The sequence below is a fragment of the Pseudonaja textilis genome, chromosome 1, assembly GCF_049901715.1.
Source record: "Pseudonaja textilis isolate UNSWEBS1 chromosome 1, rPseTex1.2, whole genome shotgun sequence".
Taxonomy (NCBI): Eukaryota; Metazoa; Chordata; class Lepidosauria; order Squamata; family Elapidae; genus Pseudonaja; species Pseudonaja textilis.
The window spans coordinates 116,522,560-116,546,379 of NC_141990.1; the positions used below are offsets into that span (position 1 = coordinate 116,522,560).

Below are 23,820 nucleotides of genomic sequence, written 5' to 3' on the forward strand. Positions count from 1 at the left end.
ATGAACAGAATAACAGAGTTGGAAGGGACATTTGATGTCTTCTAGTCAAATATGCTGCTCAAGCAGGAGATTCTGTAACATTCTATTGAAATGGTTATCCAATCTCTTTTTTAAAATTTGTATTGATGGAGCACCCATATCTTCTACTGTTCCTTTTTGTGGCCCTGCTTTTAAACAACTATTTAAAAAATCATACAGCAAATGTAAAAACTTCAATTGCTGAAGTTCAACCTACATTGAACTTGCCTGGATGGTAGTTACAGCATCTACTTGAAATTCCTGACATTTCAAACGATCTTTGCAAATTAGAATTTGTTGTTTTTTCTGCACTTTCTTTGAACTCTTGATATGTTTTGATATTATACTATAACCTGTGGATATCTGTACTTATAACACATGATAAAATGACTTTTTGAAACCTGCTTTACTATACGAAGGGAGGCGAGCGCCTTTATCTGATCTCACCAAATATTTACTATTGTTGAGGAATCTGTTTATTTCATAAAATTATGTGAATTTAAAATATAGGGTTTAGTTTCATTTAGCAAATCACTGTACATTGTATGGCAAAAGATGTAAGGTTTTTAATTGACATATTAACACATTACCCTAAAGATTTGAAGCTCACCTGATCCTTCCTCTTGGATGCTCGGATTGCTCTGACATAAAGCTTGTGCTGCTGAGGCGAGAGGCACTGCTGGTGCGGGAAATAGCTGACACATCGCTGACATCACTATCTGATGACTTGGCAGAAACATTATCACAACTTCTGTACTGATCGGTTTGTATATTATACTGAAGAGGAGAAGAGACAATGTGAGGTCCATCGATACGCATGCAGAAACAAAAATAACTGGTATACAAGCGCAACTTCAGAGGGCCACCAATGAGAATTGTACTGCTACTGATTTAATTAATGTAGTATTTTAAAAAGGACATACACTATTTCATGAAGTTTTAGGGGACCAGGTATGAGGAGGTAAACAGTAAGAAAACGGCATTAACTTTAAAATGGATAAATAAAAAATATTAATTTGCAGATGACCACAATTCTATATGCACACATTATCTCAGATCTTTTTTTAAAAAAAGACTAGCAGGCAGCATTATAGTGGTAAGGAGCCAAAGATACTTTTGCCATTCTTATATTCAGCATGAAATTGCTATTAAAAAAAAAATGGTGGCAACAGCAGCACTGTGGAATATGAAAATGATTTAAGGGTAACAATCTGAGATGCTAAATGATGATGATATCTCTTCAAAGTTTTTACTCTAAACTTGATTTCCAACAGGTGTTTACTACAATCAGTGCCCATGGTCCACATATGGATTTTGTTGATTTCTAATTGATACTTTAAAAACTATTATTTAGCTGCTTTTAATGAAAGGAACAGAAAGCATAACCCAGCTAGAATGATTTCAGAATAACCTGAAAATGATTTCAGAATGACCTGAAAATTTAAAGTATTGATATTTTTAGTAATTTAACAGTAAATAATTCAATCACCCTACCTATCAGTTTGGACAACTAGTTGAAAATCTAAATGCAGTACACTGACTATAAAAATATAGATTTGAAAAATCTAAAAAAAAAAAGAAAGCCTTCTAAAATTTATCAAATCATCCTTAAGCTATGTTCAGTTTCAAAATTCATCTACCAGTGCTTCTTGCCCAGTATTATTATAATTAAACTCCCTGCTTTATATTCTGAATGCTACATAAGAAGCTTCAGTAAGTAATTTATAAAAAAAAAATTCACAAAATTAGGAAGTTGTATATACAAATAAGTTGTTGCTAGCATTTTCCTAGAATCTTGCCCTCTAGGCTTAAAATCCCCATCTGCCTGAATCAGCGGCTGTAGGCTTGTCTCCTGGCTTTGGATGTTTCTGCCATCTGTCCTTTGTTAATAAAATTTCCACTTTACAATTTCAATCTTTGAATAATTCCATTAAGATTAGATTATGTATTGGACCACTTTTCAATCTCTAATGGTCTTTTCTCTGTCACACATCAAATGATTAAATGAAACTCAGGTAATGATAAAAAAAAATCACATAAATCAAGTAAAAGATAAAAAAATCAAGTAAATTGCAGACGATGTGACTCCAGGCAGTATACTAGAATCTATCCACCAAAAGATCTCCAAAAAATTGTAGTGATACTTTCTGGTTTTCTTCAATGGGAAAATTTTGGTATAGTGTATTTGCACAAAATGGTAAGCCATAAAAATGGAGAAGTCAGTTTGCAAGCTAGATGGCTCAGAATTGGGGGAAGAAATGATAGGTCGCCCTATACAATTTTGAAACAGTTGTGCAAGATTTGAAAAAAAATATGACAACTTTGAGGATTCAAAGTAAAGGGCTTCGTCTGTCCTGCAAACATTGTGAAGCACCTCTTTCAAATGCATTGCACTGCTGTCACAGTAACTGTCTTTTTTCTGAAATGTGGAAAATGAAAGGTGTTACATGTTAAACAAAATCACAGAAAGATTTTTTGTAAATAATTACTTACTCTAAAAGTTGGTTTTACATTGCAGAATTACAGTATAAATAATTCCAACAGCTATGTTTGGATGGTGCTACAAATGTTTATATTAATGTTGCACCAGGTGATACAAATACTGAGAATAGAGGTATTACCCCTTATAGCAGAGCTGTCAAACTCCCAGCCCCAAGGACGGATCAGTTACACACTGGCCACACCCACGCCCAGTTTAGTGAAGGGGGGAAGTCCCAATATGGCACGTGACGACGCCGTGACACCTTGAGTTTGACATAGCTACAGTTAATTCATAGATTTCAAGTAACTGTGAAATAGACCAAGTATCAGATAATATTTTGTGACACTATTAATTTATGAAGCTATAAAAGCATGATTTACATACGGCAATTTTAGCAATTGTAATATCCAGCAAAGTATGAGAACAAAAGCACACTGTACATATGGTATTTTATATTAAACTCATCTTTCTCATGAATACTTCAAAGTTGAAATCTGTTTGGAGTATTAGACTAAAATGACCTTTTACAGGTAATCCTTATTTAGCAACTGAAATTGTGACCAGCAACTCAGGCTTTGAACAAAGTGGTCACTAAAAGAAAAATCACATGACTGTGACTCTGCTTATGATTTTGCTTCATATTTCTTTTCCTTTACAGCACCATTAAGACTATGACCCAAAACAGTTGGGTGAACTCAAACAACAGGTAAGTCTTCCAGATCTCGACTTTCAATGAAGTTAGGCAAATGTTACAGTCTCTCCCTCCCCCCGCATTCTGCCCTTGAAAATGCTTACCTTGGCACTGGGCTAATAATCTTATTTAGCAATAGCACTTAGACATATACCACTTCACAATGCTTTTATAGTCCTCTCTAAGTGGTTTACAGAGTCAGCATATTGCCTCCAACAATCTGGGTCCTCATTTTACCCAGCTCGGAAGGACAGAAGGCTGAGTCAACCTTGAGCCTAGTGAGATTTGATCTGCCAAATTGCAGTCAGCCAGCAGTCAGCAGAAGTAGCCTGCAGTACTGCATTCTAACCACTGTGGCTCATTTAGTAGTTGGTTGTGATCTAGTTTATCAAATACCTTACTGAAGTCCAAGTAAATTATATCCACAGCATTTCTGTGACCCACTAATTTTGTCACATTGTCAGAGAATGCAATAAGATTTGTTTCTGGGGCTCCCGGTTTGAAGGGCTTCAGCGACAGACAGAAATCCGTGATCGTGCGCGGTTTCTGTCTGGGATTGCCGCTGGAGCACCCCGAGCCTGCTGGTTTCGGGGCTAAGCCACCCCATAGAGGTGGTGAAGAGGAGGGAGACCGCCAGCAGGGTCGAGGAGAACCGCATCTCTCCTCCTCAGCTGGCCGTTACTCCCTTTCCTGAAGGCGGTTGCAGTGGTGGTCAGAAATGGCCACCACAAAGAAGAACTCAACCAGAAAAGAACGTGCAGGAGGAAGACAAGAAGTGAAAGTTTTGGCTGACCAGGTTAAATTGTAAAAGCAACAACCAAGGTACCTTGGAATTTAAACTTACAAAATATAACATCGCTCCCAAAAAAGAGTCAGAAGCAGCGAAGGAAAGTGAAAAGGGAAAGGTTTGGCTTTTTTTTTCTTCTCCCTCCTTCCCTATACTGACAACTAAGAGACTTAAATAAGAAATTGGAAAAATCCGCTTTGGCATCAATAGGCAATTAAACTGAAAATAAAACAAAATGCCAAAGGGATATTAAAGAGTTCTGGACATTAAAAACTTTCTTTTTCATAAGCAGGAAGGGAGAGAAAAAGAATAAGGGCAGGATCTGGAAGAGGGAGGAGACTGCCTGGAATTAAAAAGAATCTAAAGTAAAACTTCAACAAGATTTCTAAAAGATATATTTTAACTGAAACTTTGCAACTAAATAGTAACCCCAGGAAGAGAAAGTGAAAAAAAAGAGCAACAAAGAAACAGCTTGCATGTATTTGGATTATTTCATGATTTTTGGATTTTTGGTTATTATATTTGAATGACTAAAATCAATTGGGTGGTTGTTTAAAAATTTATACAATGGCACCACTTCTGGATGAATTGAAAATGGAACTTAAAAAGTACAAAGAAGATGCACAAGAAGGGAAGGGTTCTTTTGGCTTCGTTTTTCAATTCTTAGAAATGGAGATTTGGAACTATGAGAAACAACAAGAAGAAACTGCAAAACAAGAAGACTGGGACAAAGAAGAAGCCATCTTTAATGAAGAAGTAATTCTATATGGGGAAGAAAAAGGAAAGTGGGGAAAGAGAATGGAGAATTTAAGACTTAAAAAAACAACCAAAGAAAAGAAAAATAATTCAAAAAAATAAGTATAATACTGGAAAGCAACAGAAAAGGGGAATACAGAAGAGAGAAATAGAGGTAGAGAGACAAGGGGATAAAAAAGGGAGAGAGAAGAAGAGAGGGAAGAAGGAAAGGAAAAGAAGTTACAAAGGACCAGAGCATATAGAGAAACAGGACCTATTTAGAGATAATGGGTGAAAATCTAACTGAAAAAGGGATTCTGTAAAAGTACATAAGATTGTATTGTTATATTAGTAATAGAAATAACTTTAGAAAATTGGAAACAACGTTATGATTAAAATGAGGGATAAAATAGTGTAATTTAGTGAAATGTTTGTGAATAAAATAAGTGAAATAAAATAAATGAGAAAATTGAATTAGGAAGGAATGGGAACATTTTAATTAGTTAATGTTTTATAAAATATAAGTGAAGGGGGCGGAATTAACTATGGAAAGCTTATAATTGTTCCCATAGAAGTATGATATTTAATTGAAAAGTAATGTTAAAGATGTTAATACTTTAATGAATATTAATATTAATGATATAATTGAATTGGAATGGAATGTTGTTTTAATTATATACATTTATAATTTTTTTCTTTTTTTAAGAATACAGTGTGTATTTTAAGAATGTACCAAGCAGAATCCGAATGGAAGTTATGTATTATATTGAATGTTACAACTCTAGGGAAAAGATATAAAGGCGTCATACTCCAATCAGTAACTACAGGATAAATTTTGTTTAATGAGAAAAGATAATAGATAATTGAAACAGGACAGACAAAAAATATAAATACAATGATTTGAATTGAGATGAGATAATTAAAATAAAATTGAGAAAATTAAAAGAGGGGAGAAGCTATGCAGAAAATGTAAAATAGTAAGATATGGAATAGAATATAAAAATGAGCATGAACCTGAATTTGTGTCTGTACGAAGAAATGTAACCTGGGATTATGCTGCTTTCAAAAAAGATGTTTTATTTGTATTTTTTTTCTCTTTGTGAAAACTCAAATAAAATTTTTTTAAAAAAAGATTTGTTTCTGATAAACCCATGTTGGCTTCTGGTTATAACTTTGTTTGCTTCGAGGCGTTCACAGATTTGTTGCTTTATTATCTTTTCCAGAATCATGGTATTGATGTCAGGTTGATAGGTCTTTAGTTTCCTGGATTCATTTTTTTATATCTTGAAAAAAGAAAAAAAATGGATCCAGGAAACTACAGACCTATCAGCCTGACATCAATACCTGGAAAGATTCTTGAAAAGAAAGATAATAATATCTATTCTTCCAAAACCCATAGTTTGCTTTCCAAACACTTTTGTAATTTAATCATCTTTTTAGTAATTATTCCTTAGATTTCTATATGGTCACACTCGTGGAGAATTTATTGTGGTTTCCAGCAGAAAAATCACAGAGTAGAACCAATTTATTGAAAATAAAATCTTAACAGTTTTTAGTTAAAACTGTTAAAATCCATATTCCCACTGTTATTATATTTATTATTAAATATTTTAATATCCATTACCTTATTAAAAAAAAATCTTCTAAACATTCATAGCGTTCATAGTTTTTCTAAATATCAAGAGAAAAGGAGCTATATGTATGTAGGAGAGGGGATATTATATCAGGGGTTTGTGACACAACTAAAAAGCATTATGCTTTCTGCTTCGCCCCTTAAATCTAACACAGATAGGCAAAACTCTCAGCACTGCAGCAGTTCCTAACCTGCTTAGTGGAGTACACTTAGTGTAGTGTCTTTCACATATAACTATAAAAATGTAGACTGAGACAAGTTGTCTAATACAAACAAAAGCAATGAGAAGGTCTAAAAATACCAGTTCATTGATATTTCTGAATGATGGGGAGCAAAATATAAAAGCAAATGACAAAAGGTACAGCACAACATAATCATACAAACTGTGCCTGTTTTCTTCATGCATTGCTACATTGAGTACATGATGAAAATGCTCGATTCTACAGATTATATTTATCAATGCATAATTTGCCATAATGTTTTGATCTGGAATCTTTGAAGAAATTGAAAATAATTGCATATTTTATAAAAATAAATGCCACGATAGGGTTATTGTCTAAATTGCCTATGACAGATAAAAAAGCGGTGCTTAACAAATTGATTCAATTTCTTTCGTTAGCAATCAGTTAAGTTATTACAGAAAATCCTAATTATTGGATAATAGAATCACTAGCAAAAATCACACACTTTAAACAAAAAGGTGACTTCTGTTTTTTCTGAGCAATTACTGTATATGATTGATACGACTGTTTAGTTAACACATTAGTATTATGCAACTGAATACGTGAATAACAAATTGAGTACTTTCCTTCTGTAAACTCATGCTATAGTATATGAAGAGCCCATTATTTATGGAAGCCTTTGTAGATAAGTAAAAGCTTCCTGCCATAAACAGTCACACTATACATGGAGAACAGTTGTGAGAGATTATGGAGAAGAAGGAAAAAGTATGACTTAAAGAGGGAATGACCTGCTCACTTCTTCTTCTAAGCTGCTCACTTGCATATTTCCTGCACAGGCTTGTATTACTACTTGAAATGTAAGTTTCCAATTTGTAGAAAGGCTTTTTTTTAAAAAGAGGAATATCTGCCTGATTCAGTTACAAATCCTAAGAAAGATTTCCAATTTAACAAAAATGATTTTAGAAATCCTCTTTAAGAATTTTTTAAATTTTAATTTACACAACTTGAAGATTAATGACTAATGTTCTTTATTATTTTGATGGGTGGGAAGAGAGAACAAAGCAATGATTTTATATTCCATAACCTGAATAACCAGGATAAATTTAAATGTAACCAATCTCATATATTTTTATTGCAGTTAGGGTTATTGCAGTAAGCTGAGAAGAACTCTTCATTGAAAAAAAATCACAAATGAAATAATGACATAATAATATGATAATATAATAACATAGTATCAATAACTTCCTAAGTTAAACCAATAAAAAGCATCTTTGGAGTGATATCAGGTATGCTCCCTCAATATTTTTGTTTTATACCATATTTTTAACATCTATGTAAATTCTTCAACTTTTCAAACAAAGTGTCATATTTTGATATTTACCTTAGTATATTGCTCATGTTCAAGTTCTTGACTAGAATCACACCCTGTTGTCTGATTATACCAGTGCATTTTCATTTTCATCTGTCTTGTTCGCTCCTCCACTACTAAATTAGCTGCAAAAACAGATAATGGAAAACTATTTTAAAAACTGTGAATATAGGAAGCCATTGGATACAAGTAAGACTTTATTTCAAACTGAATAAATATTCAAACAGTATTTCCATCAGGATGTGAAAGCAAAACATAAGCATGCTAATGCAGATCAACAAGGATTGCTTGGAAACCCTATCTACACATTTCCAAATTTCCAACATATGCATAACATGCATTCTTTTATATAGAATATTTCTTAAAATTGGAAAATATTATTTTTTCTTTTCAAATTATGTCTCTCTATAAAACTCTACAAAGATAACGTTCCATCAATGTTAGAATATTTATTGTACTTTTAAAATAATTAAAATTATTTTTTAAAAAAACACCAAAGTACTGTATGACATTTGTGGTAGATATGACTTCCAAACAATTTTGCATCATTTTGTTTATAACTGATTTAAAGACTCAAAACACCAGCAAAGCTTTTATCTATATTGAGTGGGGGCTATGCCTTACACATATATTTTGATACAGAAAAACATCCTGGCTGGATTGTCTAATTTGACCTTGGAATATAGATTTCTGAAAATGTATATATTCCTTCTGTAGAATAAGAACAGTAAGTTCAATTTCTTAGGCAATCAGTATTTAATGCCATCAGTGTACATTATCATATACTGAGTTTAAATATTTTCTCACACCTGAGTGCAAAAAGTCTATTAATAAAAGGGAAAAAGGAAAGAGAAAGTATGCAAAGGATAGATGCATATAAATACATAATTAAAACAATTTCTAGCTAAGAAAAAGGATTATATCAATAAATTAAACCTTTGTGCAATAGCAGATTTATAAGACAGTAAAAAAGATTGCACCAAATACATGTGCAATATTACATAAAATAAAGACATAGGATACAGGCAGTGAATAAGTCAAATCAGGAAAATTGGGGTATAAGGAGCTTTGGTGGTGCAGTGATTAGAATGCGTTACTGCAGGCTACTTCTGCTGACTGCCAGCTGCCAGCTGAAGGTTGACTCAGCTTTCCATCTTTCCGAGGTCAGTAAAATAAGAACCCAGATTGTTGTGGGCTGATTCTGTAAAACTGCTTAGAGAGGGCTGTAAAGCACTATGAAGAGGTATATAAGTCTAAGTGCTATTGCTATTGCTGCTAATATCACTTTTTCCAAAAGCACAGAGGTGCTCTGCCTTAGCACTGCAAGCAAAAGACTTAGAAGGCAATTTAAGAAGCTATTAGCACATTCTGGATTTTTGGAATGATATTATTGATACTTTCTAACACACTTCATTAAATGTATAGTTTATATTTTAATCAAACAAAATCACAAGACAGATATTAATAACAATCATAAATATTTGCTATGTATTTTCCTTTCCATTCATTCTGTCAAATAACCTAACTGACTCCTAAATGTATTTACTTGGCTCATTGTGGTCTACTTCTAACTAGCCTGGTGTAGGGCCCCAGCGTTAACATTCTCATTGCCATCTGGGTTAGTCATAGAGGCTCCTGACTAGCTCTTTGATGAAGATGTGATAGTGGAGATAAATGAATCCAAATCCAAACAGGTGATCAATAGATGTTAAACTTCTCCAGCGATGATAAGCTCTCTCTTCATAGCATAATCATTTAGATCAATAAGGGAAGCCATATGCCTAAAACCTGTTAATACTGTTTGGGCAACTTGCTGCTAAGATAGCTCAAAATCCCTCTGTTAAAACACTAAGTGTTTTCACAAAGCTATGCACCAGAGGTGGTATTCAGTAGGTTCTGACCAGTTCTAGAGAATTGGTAGTGGAAATTTTGAGTAATTTGGAGAACCAGCAAATACCACTTCTGACTGGAGATTTTATAATATCCTTCCCTTATGATGCCCGCCAAGCCATGCCCACAGAACCAGTAGTAAAATTTTTTTACTGCTATGCACCGTGTTAGGGAATAACTTGAGGATCTAGAATTTCTACATGATACAGTTGTAACACAAGCTACAGTACTGCTTTATAAAAACATCCCAATATTCATATTTCCTAGTACAGAAAAAAGATACAAAACAATAGTCCTGATGACACAGAAATCTGAAGCTTGGGCCATGTATATTCAAGGCACTGTGATTATTACAGAAAGTTCTAAGTGTAAAATGTTTAGGGAATATCTTGTTTAATAATAAAGCTTTAAGTTAGTAAACCGATTGTCACTTGATGTTTTTGCTCAACACTCACATTGCTTCATTCATACCATTTCACAGAGTCTAGGGTGACAGCATTTTCTATATGTAACTGCAATTTTTCTGAGTTTTCAATTTTTTTTCTTAGACTGCCCAATGGCTTTGGTAATGTGGGAAGCTGTACAGGGTAGAAATATAACAGCTAAAACTTAAGTCAAAATGTTTATTTCACCACAGAAATCCAGTACAAAATAAGCTATCTGTCTTGTAGGATGTTGGGTAATATGAAGCTGTCTGCTTTTCTAGACCATGATGGAGTGATGTACACATTTGGGTGTGAGCATTGTATTTAGATCATTACTCACAATCTAATGCACTGTCTTTAGCCAGTACGATACCAGACCCTTAGACTGTGCCCCAGCTAGTCTAATTTTTTTATAGTTCCAATGATGAAATTTTTATCCATGTTATTCCATAAAATTAAAGACTCAAAATATAACCCAAAATAGATTCATTATCTCAAAACCATAGCTGACACAACTACCAAGGTACCTTTTTATTAGAAAATCTGGAAAGGAATATTAATTCATGCATGCCTCAAAATGATAGACAACTAGGACTCCCAAAAAAGCTAGGTTTACTGAGTCTTCCAGGAAAACAGCACAATTGGAGTGAAAATTTACCACTTTATCCATTGAAAACAGATAAAATGTGTATATGTGTGTGTGTTGCGTGCAAAAAGTCTCAAAGGACAGCTGAGAACATAATATTTGTATATTGAAATAGTCAGCATGATTTTATTTTTCAAACCTTTGATTATATTTACTGACAGATTTTAAAACAGGCCCAGCATTGTACAAATAAATATTTTACATTGTGAGAATTCCTCTTGTCTCTTCCAGATCATCAGGTTATCACACTATGATTCAGGGTAACAAAACTTCTAGTAGCATCTACTTCATTTCTAGCATTTTTATCTTTGTTATATTATTTTATATACAAAATGCAGAAAGCCAATTATCATGGCCAATTGGTTCAATTTGCATATGAAAAAGTATCCATATACCAAAAGCCCTGATTTTCATCTATCTGTTTGGCATTTTGGCAGAAAGGATACCATCTTAAATCAATATTAATGCTCTCAGTCCAGATTACAACAAAGAAATAAGTGAAGGAATCAAAGTTAAATCAAAGAAAATTAGACCCTCGCAGATGCTAAGAGAAATGAAGACGGAAATAAACCAGAAGATAAAGAAGCTGCAATTTTACAGATTGGTCTTAGTAAGGACATCAGAAACATGAACCTGGGGCAATGGACCGTTGATTCCAAGGAGCATAGAAAAAGGAAATTAGGAAAGATATTAAAAAATGAGAAACTGTGGATGAACACATGGACACATGAGAGGAGAAAGAAGAGAAGCAGTAGTTATCTTGGAGTTATGGTTAGGAAAAAGAAGACCAAAAAAATGCTCCCACCATTGGCCTAGATAGGGCAGTTTAAGGAAAAACAAGGCATAAGAAACAAACTTTAAATCAAGATAGAAAGACTACTCACAAAGAAGCAAAAGTTGAGAGGCAGAAGACACAGTGCTATGGGCACCGACTTTTCTAAAGATAAATGAAACAAATGCTTCTCAAAAGAGAAAAATATAATTTGAAAAAATTAAAACATAGTTTGCCTATAAGAGACACATATCAGAAACAAAGGACATAAAATATTTGATTTGTAAAAAGTTGGGGGAGAAATTTAGTTCAGCAGGAACTTAAAAAAATAAAAGAATTGTTTTGCATATAAAACCTTAAATAAAACTTGAACTTGTATTGGCAGATGAGCATGATATATTTCTTAGGGTAGAAGTCTGCCTGGGGCTATGGCTCTGATATTGGACATTTATGCTCCAAATAAGGATAAGGTATTTTATTGTTCTATAAATAACTTACATAGAGACTAATGTTTTTTTCTATGAAAATTGATGTTTGATGCTGGATTGGAATTTAGTAATCTCCCCAAAACTGAACAGAACTTTTGAGAAAATTATGAAAATTACTCAAGAGACAAACTACTCAAATTTTTCTTTGATCTGATGGACAATTGTTGATATATGGAAAAAGAAAAACAACAATTCAGTAGAGTTTCTGAAACACGTGGAGGCTTTTCAAGAATAGGTCTTATTAGTATTTCAAATAATTTGGCTACTAAGCTTTATAAAGTAGAAATATTGCCAAAGACTTTTTCAAATCATAATCCTGTGAGTTTGATTTATAAAAGGAAATTCAGTTCTTTTAGGTGGATGGATACTGGAATGTTGCTACAGAAAGGAGCAAATGGAGGGCTATAAATAAAAAAATAAAATAGTTATTTGAAAATCATTGAGATAAAGGTATTGATTTAAGAATGGTTGGGAATGCAAGTAAAGCTTTTATCAGAGATTATTTCATACAATACAATACTGAACTCAAAAAGAAGATGCAAAGGAAAACACAACCTATTTTGGATTTAAAAAAAGAATTAAAGACATTTCCAGAGAAGATAAGCATTTCTCAACAAATTAGCTTTTACAATGAGTTATCTATGTTCACTAAGAGAAATGGAAATAAAAATGAGCTTTGTAAAGCAAAAACTACTTTGAATTTGCAAACAAACCAGGGAAATGTTTGACATATAAACTATGAAAAGAAAAATTAAAGAAATTGAGCTTATAAGAGGAAGAACATGGCTATGCAAAATGTGTCTTATCAATATCACTCCAGCTTGTATAAAGGACAAGATATTTCTCTGGGGAAATCAGATGAATATCTAAAGAAACAAAATTTACAGAAAATTAAAGAGGAAGAGAAGCATATTATGAATGGACCTATAACAATAAAGGAAGTGTGCAAAGCTATAAAAAGTGTTAAATCAGGAAAGGTATCTGGACCACGTTCTTATTATAAATGTTTTGAGGATTAACTTTTACAATCTTTACAAAATATGATGAATTCTGCTTTATAGGGAGAAGGATAAATAAATTGGAAACTGGCCAATTTAGCATTAATTGTTTTTTAAAAGTAAATATATTTGCTTTGTGTAAGAATGTGCTCTCTTTTTAAAATACTTTAGTCTACTAGACAGCTCAGTTTGTATTGTGTAAGAGCAAGAAAAAACTGTCGGCACTGAGCAAGCATCTTTCTGCGGGACATAAGGAGATTCACTAATAGCTTACCGGTATTTAAAGTTACTCCCATAGTTCTGTGATACTTGTTTATCTGTATGTTTGCTTTTTAAAAGCAAGTGATAAATTGGTTCTTCCTATTAATAATGCTTTTTACAGGATGCTAGAGGAGGGAGGGAAGGAGAAATTGCTGCTTAGAAATTTCCCTTCTTCCTAAAGATTTTATTATCAGGGTTATTTAAGGTGAACTGCAAGGACCTGGAGAGAACCCTACATGGGAAATCTTAGAAGGAAACAGCACCTCAAATGTTCTGCATTGAAACAGAAGCTATATATACAAGTGGTAAGTATATTGCTATTGACTACAAGAAAAAAATGTCAAAGAACTTTAATTCTTCATTGGAAGATGGAATGGAAGGATGGAAACAGAATGACAGGAGATTTTGTACTTTAAAAACATGGTGTGCTTCTTCATTTCATTGAAGAAACCTATGGATCGACAAAGATGTGATCTAAAGTCTCTCAATATGTGGTACAATTTATTCAGAGTGTTTGGCACTTGCTCCTTGATTTCATTTTGGGATTGAAAACTATGTACCATGTTGCTGATGAGTTATGGAAAATTTAAATTGCACATGGTATTTCTACTCATAACTATTAAAATATAACTCCATATGCAAAACCCCAAAATTAATAAAAGGTATCAATTAAAAAAAGACTTATCTGTAAAGATCTGCTAAGAGGTTGGCAGACATATTTGATACTTGTATGATTAATTCCATGTATTCAAACGGAATAGTTACTGTTTAGCAAAGCTACATATAATATTAAAACAACATATATCATTCATCTTTTAAAGTTATTTATTCACTTGAATCCTATTATGAAGTATTGAATAATTATCATTCTATCTCATGACTCTTGCCCTTTCTGCTTTCTTCCATGTTCCTACTCTTATCTCACTCCTACTGTTACTTCAGTTCAATTAAATAATTCCCTTCCAGAGGAAATACAACTAATTCCTACATGTTTACTTTGTAAGGCAAGAATCAAACTATGTTTGTAGGTTTATGCAACCCTAGGGTGAAATGGTCTGTTCGCTCTTCTGTTATTGATGGTACATATATTTGATTTCTTGATAATATAGTTTTATTGCTTCATGCATTGATCTTAGTTCTTTTGAGCATAAAGTCAGAAAAATAAAAATAATTCAAGTAATAACTTCCAGTTAATACCAAAACACCCATACAAACACCCAGAAGAATAGTGTCAGCTATGGAATCATGATTCATCGCTGCCACACAGCTGGAGAAAGTGAGAGGTGGGGTGATGTTAATTGAGTAGCTCTTAGTAGACAAAATATAATTCTTTTGTTAGTTCAAGGTTAAAGATTGTGGCACAGAAAGAATTGGAACTTACTTTGGGATTGGTTCATGTGATGTGATGATGAGTAAAAAGGTTGGGACAGTGTGGAAAGTCTGGGGAAACTTTTAATTTTGGAATTCCACAGAATGTGCCAGATGCTATTCACATAAAAGTACTTTGAGATTATGGATGTCTTGGAGTTACTGAAAGGAATGGATTTTCTCCGGAACGCTAACAAATAGCCTTCCCAAATTGTATAATTATTTAAAGTAATTGTGTAATTACTTAAAGTAATTATGGAATAATCTGCAACAGAGTTTGTTATCTATCATTTATGAAAGCAATTTTTAAATATTATTTTAACCTTTTATAATCTTTCCCAGATGAATATGTAGAGGTGGTGAAAGCGGCCTCAGCTCTTTTGACATGTGAGGCCAACTGTAGCAGAAGACGAGCATCCAAAGCTTTGATTAGATTTAAATGGAGACTTTCTTGGCCTTGTTAAAATGTGCATGATTAAGAGAATAAAGAGGACACTAGTCTGGAATGCCTTAGAATATTCTATATAGCAATGAAAAGCAATTCCTTTATCACAGGAGTGGTAACATTGTGGCCAATACTAATTCTTGAAAATGACAGTAAAGGTTAAATATATTCAGTTGCTCAAATAAAGAACTGCTCTACAGTTAACAGTTACATTAGAGTAGAGTGAAAGACAGATATGATAATCACTACTTTTTATTATATTGATTATAAATAACTTTTCCTTATTGGAAGAAATAAAACAGATAAAAATACTGAAGTCTTTAGTATAAAATATGTTCTGGAAAATACATTTTAAAGTAATTAAAAGCAAAAATCATACTTACTTTTAAGGCTGTCTGTATTTGAAGGTGTATGGAGATTCTTGTGATAATTTGTAAGAAAAGGTATTTGGTGAGACTTTTAACCAGTTCATATCTCAGAGACTCCAATATATAATTTATCGCTAGTTGGATGAGTGGGGCTGCAAATGATAGATTGATTGTATGGCAGAAGTTCCCTTACAAGAGCCACCATAAATTCTGCAGGAATTTAAGAACACAGCACAACAGAAGTGCCATTTCTCCAAGTACCTTTCAACCATACCTTCTACTTTGTCATTCATAATTTTTAAAAAAATGTAGAACAATTGGGCCATTCAGTCTTAGCAACATAGAAAGACAATGTGAGTTGATTAAGAAGTCTTAGCTTTCTAAATTTAAATCTTGAACAGTGGTTATTGAATTTGTTCCCCTATAGGTCTTAGATGGCTCTTTTACATATTGTTAACTTATGGGTCAAGGGATATTTGCACAATCCAATGATTCTGAGCAGTGTTGTTTGGAATATACATTCCCCAAAGATTCATCCATGACAGGCAGGTCATCAATGAGAGATAAGACTAAATATGATTCACTGGAAGAAGAAATGAAAACCCTCTCTATTACTCTGCAAAAGCAACAACAACAACACCTTATGGACATTAACAACAAGCCAGCATTTTAGAAGAGGATGCCTCTAGCAAGCTACCAGGAAGAAGGAGAGAGCAAATATGAGTAGCATTGGTGCTTATTATGTGGCTGTATGGTAATGTGTCCAGATAGCCAACAGAAAAAATAATTCAGTATTGCAAAGATATGCAAAGTATTGCTCAGAGTCACTTGGTTGCAAGATGGGTATTAGATAGATAGAAAGACAGACAGATAAAATAGATATAGAGATAGGTAGGTAGGTAGGTAGGTAGGTAGGTAGGTAGGTAGGTAGGTAGATAGATAGATAGATAGATAGATAGATAGATAGATAGATAGATAGATAGATAGATAGATAGATAGACAGACAGACAGACAGACAGACATAAATCTGAAACGGCATCACTATAAACCAAGACAATATTGATGTTGCCAGAGCATAAGGTCAAGACTGAACAGATATTCTGAGAATTAGCAATAGAATGGAATAGATTGACTTGCATCAAACATCAGATCTTCACAGAAAATGCTCAGATGAAACCTCCCCATATGGTAGAATTATCTCAATTTGGGTCTACAGTCCAATTTCAATCAACATTATGATGGTTTAAGTCCGTGCTCCAACTATGTTGCAGTTGCAGAAGAAATGGAAGCTGAACATTTCTATTGTGAATTATAGTATCTTGTCAACATGCCACTCCCCCACTCCCCAAATCCCAGCAAGATGTCTTACAAATTATGGAAGGTTGGATTGATACAGTTGTACATAAAATAACTGAAAATTTGGTATTGGTGCTTAAACTCAAGCAGAATATATAGTAATAGAATTCTGCAAGGAAAATTCAAATTTTGTAGCAACTAGCCAACAATCTCAAAAGTGATACTACATATGCAGAGACATCACTGAATGGACCACACTGAAACTGAATGGACTATATACTCTGCAAAAAAAAAAAAGAGTTCTATTCAGTCAACAAAAATAACATCTGCTGCTTCATTTGATAGATAGAGTGCCTGAAGAACTCTGAACTGAAATTTATGACATCATTAAAGATGAAGCAAGCAAAAATATCCCAAAAAGCAAAAAGTAAAAGATTGTATACAGATAGTCCTCAAATTACAATCATTCATTTAGTGACAGTTCAAAGTTACACCAACATTGGAAAAAGTGACTTATGACCATTTTTTCATACTTACAACCTTTGCAGCATCCCTGTAATCACATGAACACTTGACAATTGGCTCCTATTTATGATGGTTGCAGTGTCCCAGAGTCAAGCAATCAACTTTTGTGACCTTCTGACAACCCAAAATCAACGGGAAAACCAGAATCACTTAACAACTGTGTTACTAACAACTGCAGTGATTCATGTAACAACTGTGGCAAGAAAGATAGTAAAATAGGTCAAAACTGTCTTAGAATTTAGACTCAATTGTGGTTGTAAGGAGAAGACTACCTGTACTGATATATTGAAAATAGCTGAAGAAAGATGGAAATCAAAAGGCAACAGAGACAAATAAGATTTTGTCCAACCAAGTTCCAAAGAAGAGTCAATAAACTGGACCTAAACAAGCAGTGGAATTGAAGATAACAATCTGAAGGACTATCTTTATTAATAGCATTAAAGAAATCAAGAGAAACTTTTATGCAACAATAAGCATTAAAAGAAAAAAGAAGGCAAAGATCTAATAGAGAAAAAAGACAAAGAAAAACTAGCATGACTATAGGAAAGACCTCAAAATCTGTATACGTGCAAAAGTTTGAACACTAGAATCAGACATCATGGATTGTAAAGTTAAATACTGAAAACAACAAAGGTAAAATTGATGAAATTCATGCCGATTTGTTTAAAAACCTATGCAATTACACAGTTAAAAGGGTAGCTTATGGTTTGCATGCAGGAATGAAAAGCAGAGAAGATCAATTTATTTTCCACTGTCAAAAAGTGGCAGTTCTAAAGAATGCTCAAACTACCAAACAGTTGCAAATTAAGAAGATAATGCTCCAGACTTCCACAGTACAGACATACATACTGGATTTAGAAAAGTCAGGACCATCCTATATCACTTTGGTAACATTTGATGGACAATAAAAAATAAATGGAAATTTTGGTAGATATGTTTTGTATTGTTTTATTAAGGCAAGGTTTTGACTGACAGAGGTGCTAAGAACTAGATCCCAATAAGCAGAACTTTAAAAAATGAGTGTATTAAACCACTACATCTGCCTACAGAAGAATTGATAATGATGACCATGAAGCAATATTACAAAAGAAAATGGAGCAATTAAAGAGTTTAGAACTGGTGAAAGAGTGATGGACTATATACCATCATTTTATTTCTTTAATTAATGAGCAAAATATCTTATCGGAAATGCTGGATTTGAAAAAAAATAAGAATTACAATCAAAATTATTGGAACAAACATTAATAACCCCAGATATGGTAATATGACACATTGATTTTTGGAAGCAAATAAGACTAAAGATATCTCTTGCTGAAAGTGAAAACAAGTGCAAAATTAATCTTTGTTTTCCCTGGCTCAAAAATACACAGGGATGGTGACATAAAGTTAAAAAGCACCTGCTACTTGGGAGAAAGACTGAGACAGAATTAGATAAAATATCAAAGTGCAAAGCTATCACAGTGCAAGAAAGAGCCACATGTCAAGACCATGGTAGTAAAATACTGCAATGAAAGCTGAGCTATTAGAACGATTAAACAAGGAAAAATTATGGCTTTTAATTGTCGTGTTGGCAAAAATTGCTAGGGATATTTGGATCACAAGAAAAACAAATAATTCAATATTAGACTAAATAAACTAGATCTTTTTTATTGGAAACACTAATAATGAAGTTAAAATTAATTTTGGTCACCTGGTTCAAAAGCAAAAATCATTGTAGGAGATACTGATGGGTGGAAAAGCCAAAGGCAATTGAAAAAGAGATGGACACAAAACATGGCAGCTAGATGTTGTCACTGATAACACAAGCACAAACTCTTCAAGACTCAAACAACCAATTCTAGTGAAAATATGATCATTTAGTCATAAGTAACTTAAGAACATATTTGGGAAGATGTATCTTTTTACATATTTCCTATGCAGTTAAATTGGTTTGTAAATTTTGACTATGGGGGACGAGTTTGAGCACATTTCTTGTAATTATTACAAAAGGAAACAGTTGTGTTGCCAAACATTATCTTCCACTATATTGCTGCTCCAACTTTTTAGTTGTTTAAAAACCCAGGCTTTCATCATACTATATTCTAGAACAGAGAGCAAGGAAGTGGCAGAAATGCACTCTTCTGCCAATAACGGTGGGAAAGCCATTCAAATTATGTGAATCTAGTGCTTGAAGGTGCTAAACAAGGCTTACCTAGAGAAGTAGATGCATGTCTTTTGGTTTCTTCTGGCAATTGTGGGCTAGCGGCCTATATGAGATCCCAGTCAATAGTCCTCAAAGAATGGGCTAGAAAGCGAAAAGAAGGTCTTGCTCTATATAGAGTCAGCCACCTTCTGTTGAAGCAGAAGATGAATATGAAATTGCAGGAAAGAATACTTTCTATAAATTATCCTTTTTTCCTGAATAAGGAATACATCTATGTACAGGTAAAACTCAAAAAATTAGAATATCGTGCAAAAATTCATTTATTTCGGTAATGCAACTTAAAAAGTAAAACTAGTATATGAGATAGACTCATTACAAGCAAAGCAAGGTAGTTCAAGCCATGATGTGTCATAATTGAGATGATTATGGCTTATAGCTCATGAAAACCCCAAATCCACAATCTCAGAAAATTAGAATATTGTGAAAAGGTTCAATATTCTAGGCTCAAAGTGTCCCACACTAATCAGCTAATTAAGCCATAACACCTGCAAAAGGTTCCTGAGCCTTTAAATGGTCTCTCAGTCAGGTTCAGTAGGAATCACAATCATGGGAAAGACTGCTGACCTGACAGTTGTGCAGAAAACCATCATTGACACCCTCCATAAGGAGGGAAAGCCTCAAAAGGTAATTGCAAAAGAAGTTGGATGTTCCCAAAGTGCTGTATCAAAGCACATTAACAGAAGTTACGTGGAAGGGAAAAGTGTGGAAGAAAAAGGTGCACAAGCAGCAGGGATGACCGCAGCCTGGAGAGGCTTGTCAGGAAAAGGCCATTCAAAAATGTTGGGGACTTTCACAAAGAGTGGACTGAGGCTGGAGTCAGTGCATCAAGAGCTCCTGAACAACAAACAACATCAGAAGCATCTAACCTGGGCTAAAGAAAAACAGAACTGGTCTATTGCTCAGTGGTCCAAAGTCCTCTTTTCTGATGAGAGCAACTTTTGCATCTCATTTGGAAACCAAGGACCCAGAGTCTGGAGGAAGAATGGAGAGGCACACACTGCAAGATGTGTGAAGTTTCCACAGTCTGTGTTGATTTGGGAAGCCATGTCATCTGCTGGTGTTAGTCCACTGTGCTTCATTAAGTCCAGGATCAACGCAGCCATCTACCAGGAGATTTTGGAGCACTTCATGCTTCCTTCTGCAGGCGAGCTGTATGGGGATGCTGACTTCATTTTCCAGCAGGACTTGGCACCTGCCCACACTGCCAAAAGTTCAATGGTTCAATGACTATGGGATTACTGTGCTTGATTGGCCAGCAAACTCGCCTGACCTGAACCCCATAGCGAATCTAGGGGGCATTGCCAAGAGAAAGATGAGAGATATGAGACCGAACAATGCAGAAGAGCTGAAGGCCGCTATTGAAGCATCCTGGTCTTCCATAACACCTTAGCAGTGCCACAGGCTGATAGCTTCCATGCCACGCCACACTGAGGCAGTAATTGCTGCAGAAGAGGCCCAAACCCAAACTGAGTACATATGCATGCTTATACTTTTTAGAGGTCCGATATTGTTCTATGTACAATCCTTGTTTTACTGATTGCATGTAATATTATAATTTTCTGAGATTGTGGATTTGGGGTTTTCATGAACTATAAGCCATAATCATCACAATTACGACAAATCACAGCTTGAACTATCTTGCTTTGCATGTAATCAGTCTATCCTATATATCAGTTTCACCTTTTAAATTGCATTACTGAAATAAATGAACTTTTGCACGATATTCTAATTTTTCGAGTTTCACCTGTATATGAAAAACTACACAATATATATCTGTCCAAGTTAACAAAAAATAAAATCCTACTCCATATCCTTGGTGTTTCACTGAACTCTTGGATACTAACCTTCTTTTGTTAAGAAATATATTCCTTGCTGACATTTCGAATAAGACACAGTATAATCTTTATGCTTCATAATTATAAAATTATTTGATCTGTTTACCAGATTATAATTTATACTGCTTCCACATGGTTTGCAATAGCTATGGAGCTTTGAATTATCTTTTTTGAGTGATCTTATTGCAGAAGACAGTGTTGAAATAATCTGGGACACAATAGGCTAAGCATGAGGGAGAGGTATTCCATAACAAACTCAGAACAGCATCTTTTATGGCATCCCAAGTGACACAAGGCATTCAATATTAGGATATGTATTAGTCTTCCATCATCCAGACTCTTCCAAATACGATGGGATGACAAGGTTAAAATTCTATAACATGAGCTTCAACTAAGAATTCTAGGAATTGCACTCTCACCATAGGTAAAAGCCATTGAGGAGACTGGTGTTTCTATATTGTCACAATAAGTCTAGGTATCTTCCCTTTTTATAAATTGCTAATCACAATTAATTTATTATTTGTTAAATTGGGAATCCTATGTGTATGTTTGACATATACAATATACATATGATAGGTCATATCTAACATACGTGTTCTATAAGGTAAAGGTAAGGGTTCCCCTCGTACATATGTGCTAGTTGTTTCTGGCTCTAGGGGCGGTGCTCATCTCTGTTACAAAGCCGAAGAGCCAGTGTTGTCCGAAGACGTCTCCCTGGTCATGTGGCCAGCATGACTAAATGCCGAAGGTACATGGAACACTGTTACCTTCCCACCAAAGTGGTTCATATTTTTCTACTTGCATTTTTACATGCTTTTGAACTGCTAGGTTGGCAGAAGCTGGGACAAGTAACAGGAATTCACTCTGTTACACGGTGCTAGGAATTCGAACCACAGAACTGCTGACCTTTCTGATTGACAAGATCAGCATCTTAGTACTGAGCCACAGCGTTCCTTCATGTTCTATAGAGAATATTAAAAACAGCATCTAGGTGCATTTTTGAAAAAAAATTGATAATACTTTTCAAATATCTGTTTTACATGTTCTATTCAGTAGGATGGGGATAGAACAGAATTATGGAACCAGAATAAAACTGTGCATCAAACACACACTGAAAATTTACGATGCAGGTTTTTAAGCTGAAATAACAATAAAAATAAAGCCAATAATTTAGGAAAAAAATAAAGTGTCTAGAATTCATACATTTTGCAGCCTATTGAATTAAGGGCTACAATTTTCCAAAACTGTAGGACTTTGGGTAAGAGCACTCTATTTCCATTCTCTGCCCCATAGTGAGGAAGTTGCCATAGTGATGAACCACTAAACTATGGGTAGCAAGTTCTCTGTAGTCTTAGCTTAATGCAGAGTATGAATATACACTCTATGTACACATTACAACTGAATGTAATCTACAGAAATGGATTAATATGAAATTAGTGCAGAATAAAGATAACACAGCATGAGTAATGTTAGTAAAATTGACATGGATATTTACCTTTGGATGATGAACTATAAGTCTCTTGTTCTTCAATGAATAAAATGCACGGAATGATGGGAATAAAAGAAAGAAATCAGCAATTTAAAGTTAGACAAAAATGGCGTTATACATGAGAATGAGAAACACTACAGGCTCTGTTGCAACATGCAGAAAAGTAATGTGGGGAAACAGATGAAAATAAATCATGAAAAGTTATAAATTCTGAGATCAATACGAAAGTAAACATGCTCAAGCTCACTGAAATTAATTGTCTTCAGTATTTTTAATACTCTGCTGGAACATGGCCTGGAATATGAATTTTACAAGTTCCAAAGTTTAAACATCATTCAAAAGCTGCATTTGATGTGATAAGCCCATAAGAATTGCTGTTTCAAATGTTTATGAATGTGAATCTGTCCATTTTTTCAACATCATTTATCATTTAAGACTTCCACACATTAAAATAAAACAAAATGCAGTCTTATCATACACTACACAGGTATTCCTTTTAATACATTCAGATTAGAATGCAACATATTGTACTTTAATTAGATCTGCCTTGCTTTCAAGTGATGGTATTAAAAATAACAGATGAACAAAGTGTGGGGGAAAGTTTCCATTTTAAAAATGGAATAGCAAAATCATACACACAAAACCAATAATATGTTAATATTCCATTAACAAATTTAAAAAACTGATAGATATTAAGTTAAGACTTTTCAATGAGCTATTATTATATAATATTCTCCCATCAATTTTTAATATATTTGAATAAGAAATGTCTTTTCTCTATGGAGTCACAATTTACTACTTAAAGATATATTGTATGTCTGAGTAAAACTAAGTATGCTTTCTATAAGACAATACTTCAATGGAATTTTTATGCAAGATTTAAGAGGCATTTTAAACAAAGTATAATAAGCTAT

The 23,820-nt window shown here is 33.8% G+C and overlaps 1 protein-coding gene across 47 annotated transcripts in view; it reads right to left on the reverse strand.

The window, feature by feature from the left end:
• The window catches only part of RIMS1 (regulating synaptic membrane exocytosis 1), a 259,181-nt gene that overhangs the window by 29,678 nt on the left and 205,683 nt on the right, over positions 1–23,820 (reverse strand). For 24 of the 47 annotated variants that reach the window (XM_087915329.1, XM_087915343.1, XM_087915444.1 and 21 more), the window contains 3 exons: positions 22,913–22,942; positions 7,910–8,022; positions 629–795 (listed from right to left, as the gene is read on the reverse strand). The exons of 10 other annotated variants lie outside the window; for them this stretch is intronic. In XM_087915329.1, coding sequence (XP_087771455.1) covers positions 629–795; positions 7,910–8,022; positions 22,913–22,942 — 310 coding nt within the window. Of the gene's footprint in view, positions 1–628; positions 796–7,909; positions 8,023–19,570; positions 19,700–22,912; positions 22,943–23,820 lie in introns of those variants that run through there. 13 more of the 47 variants (XM_087915448.1, XM_087915417.1, XM_087915339.1 and 10 more) reach the window with 2 other exon arrangements.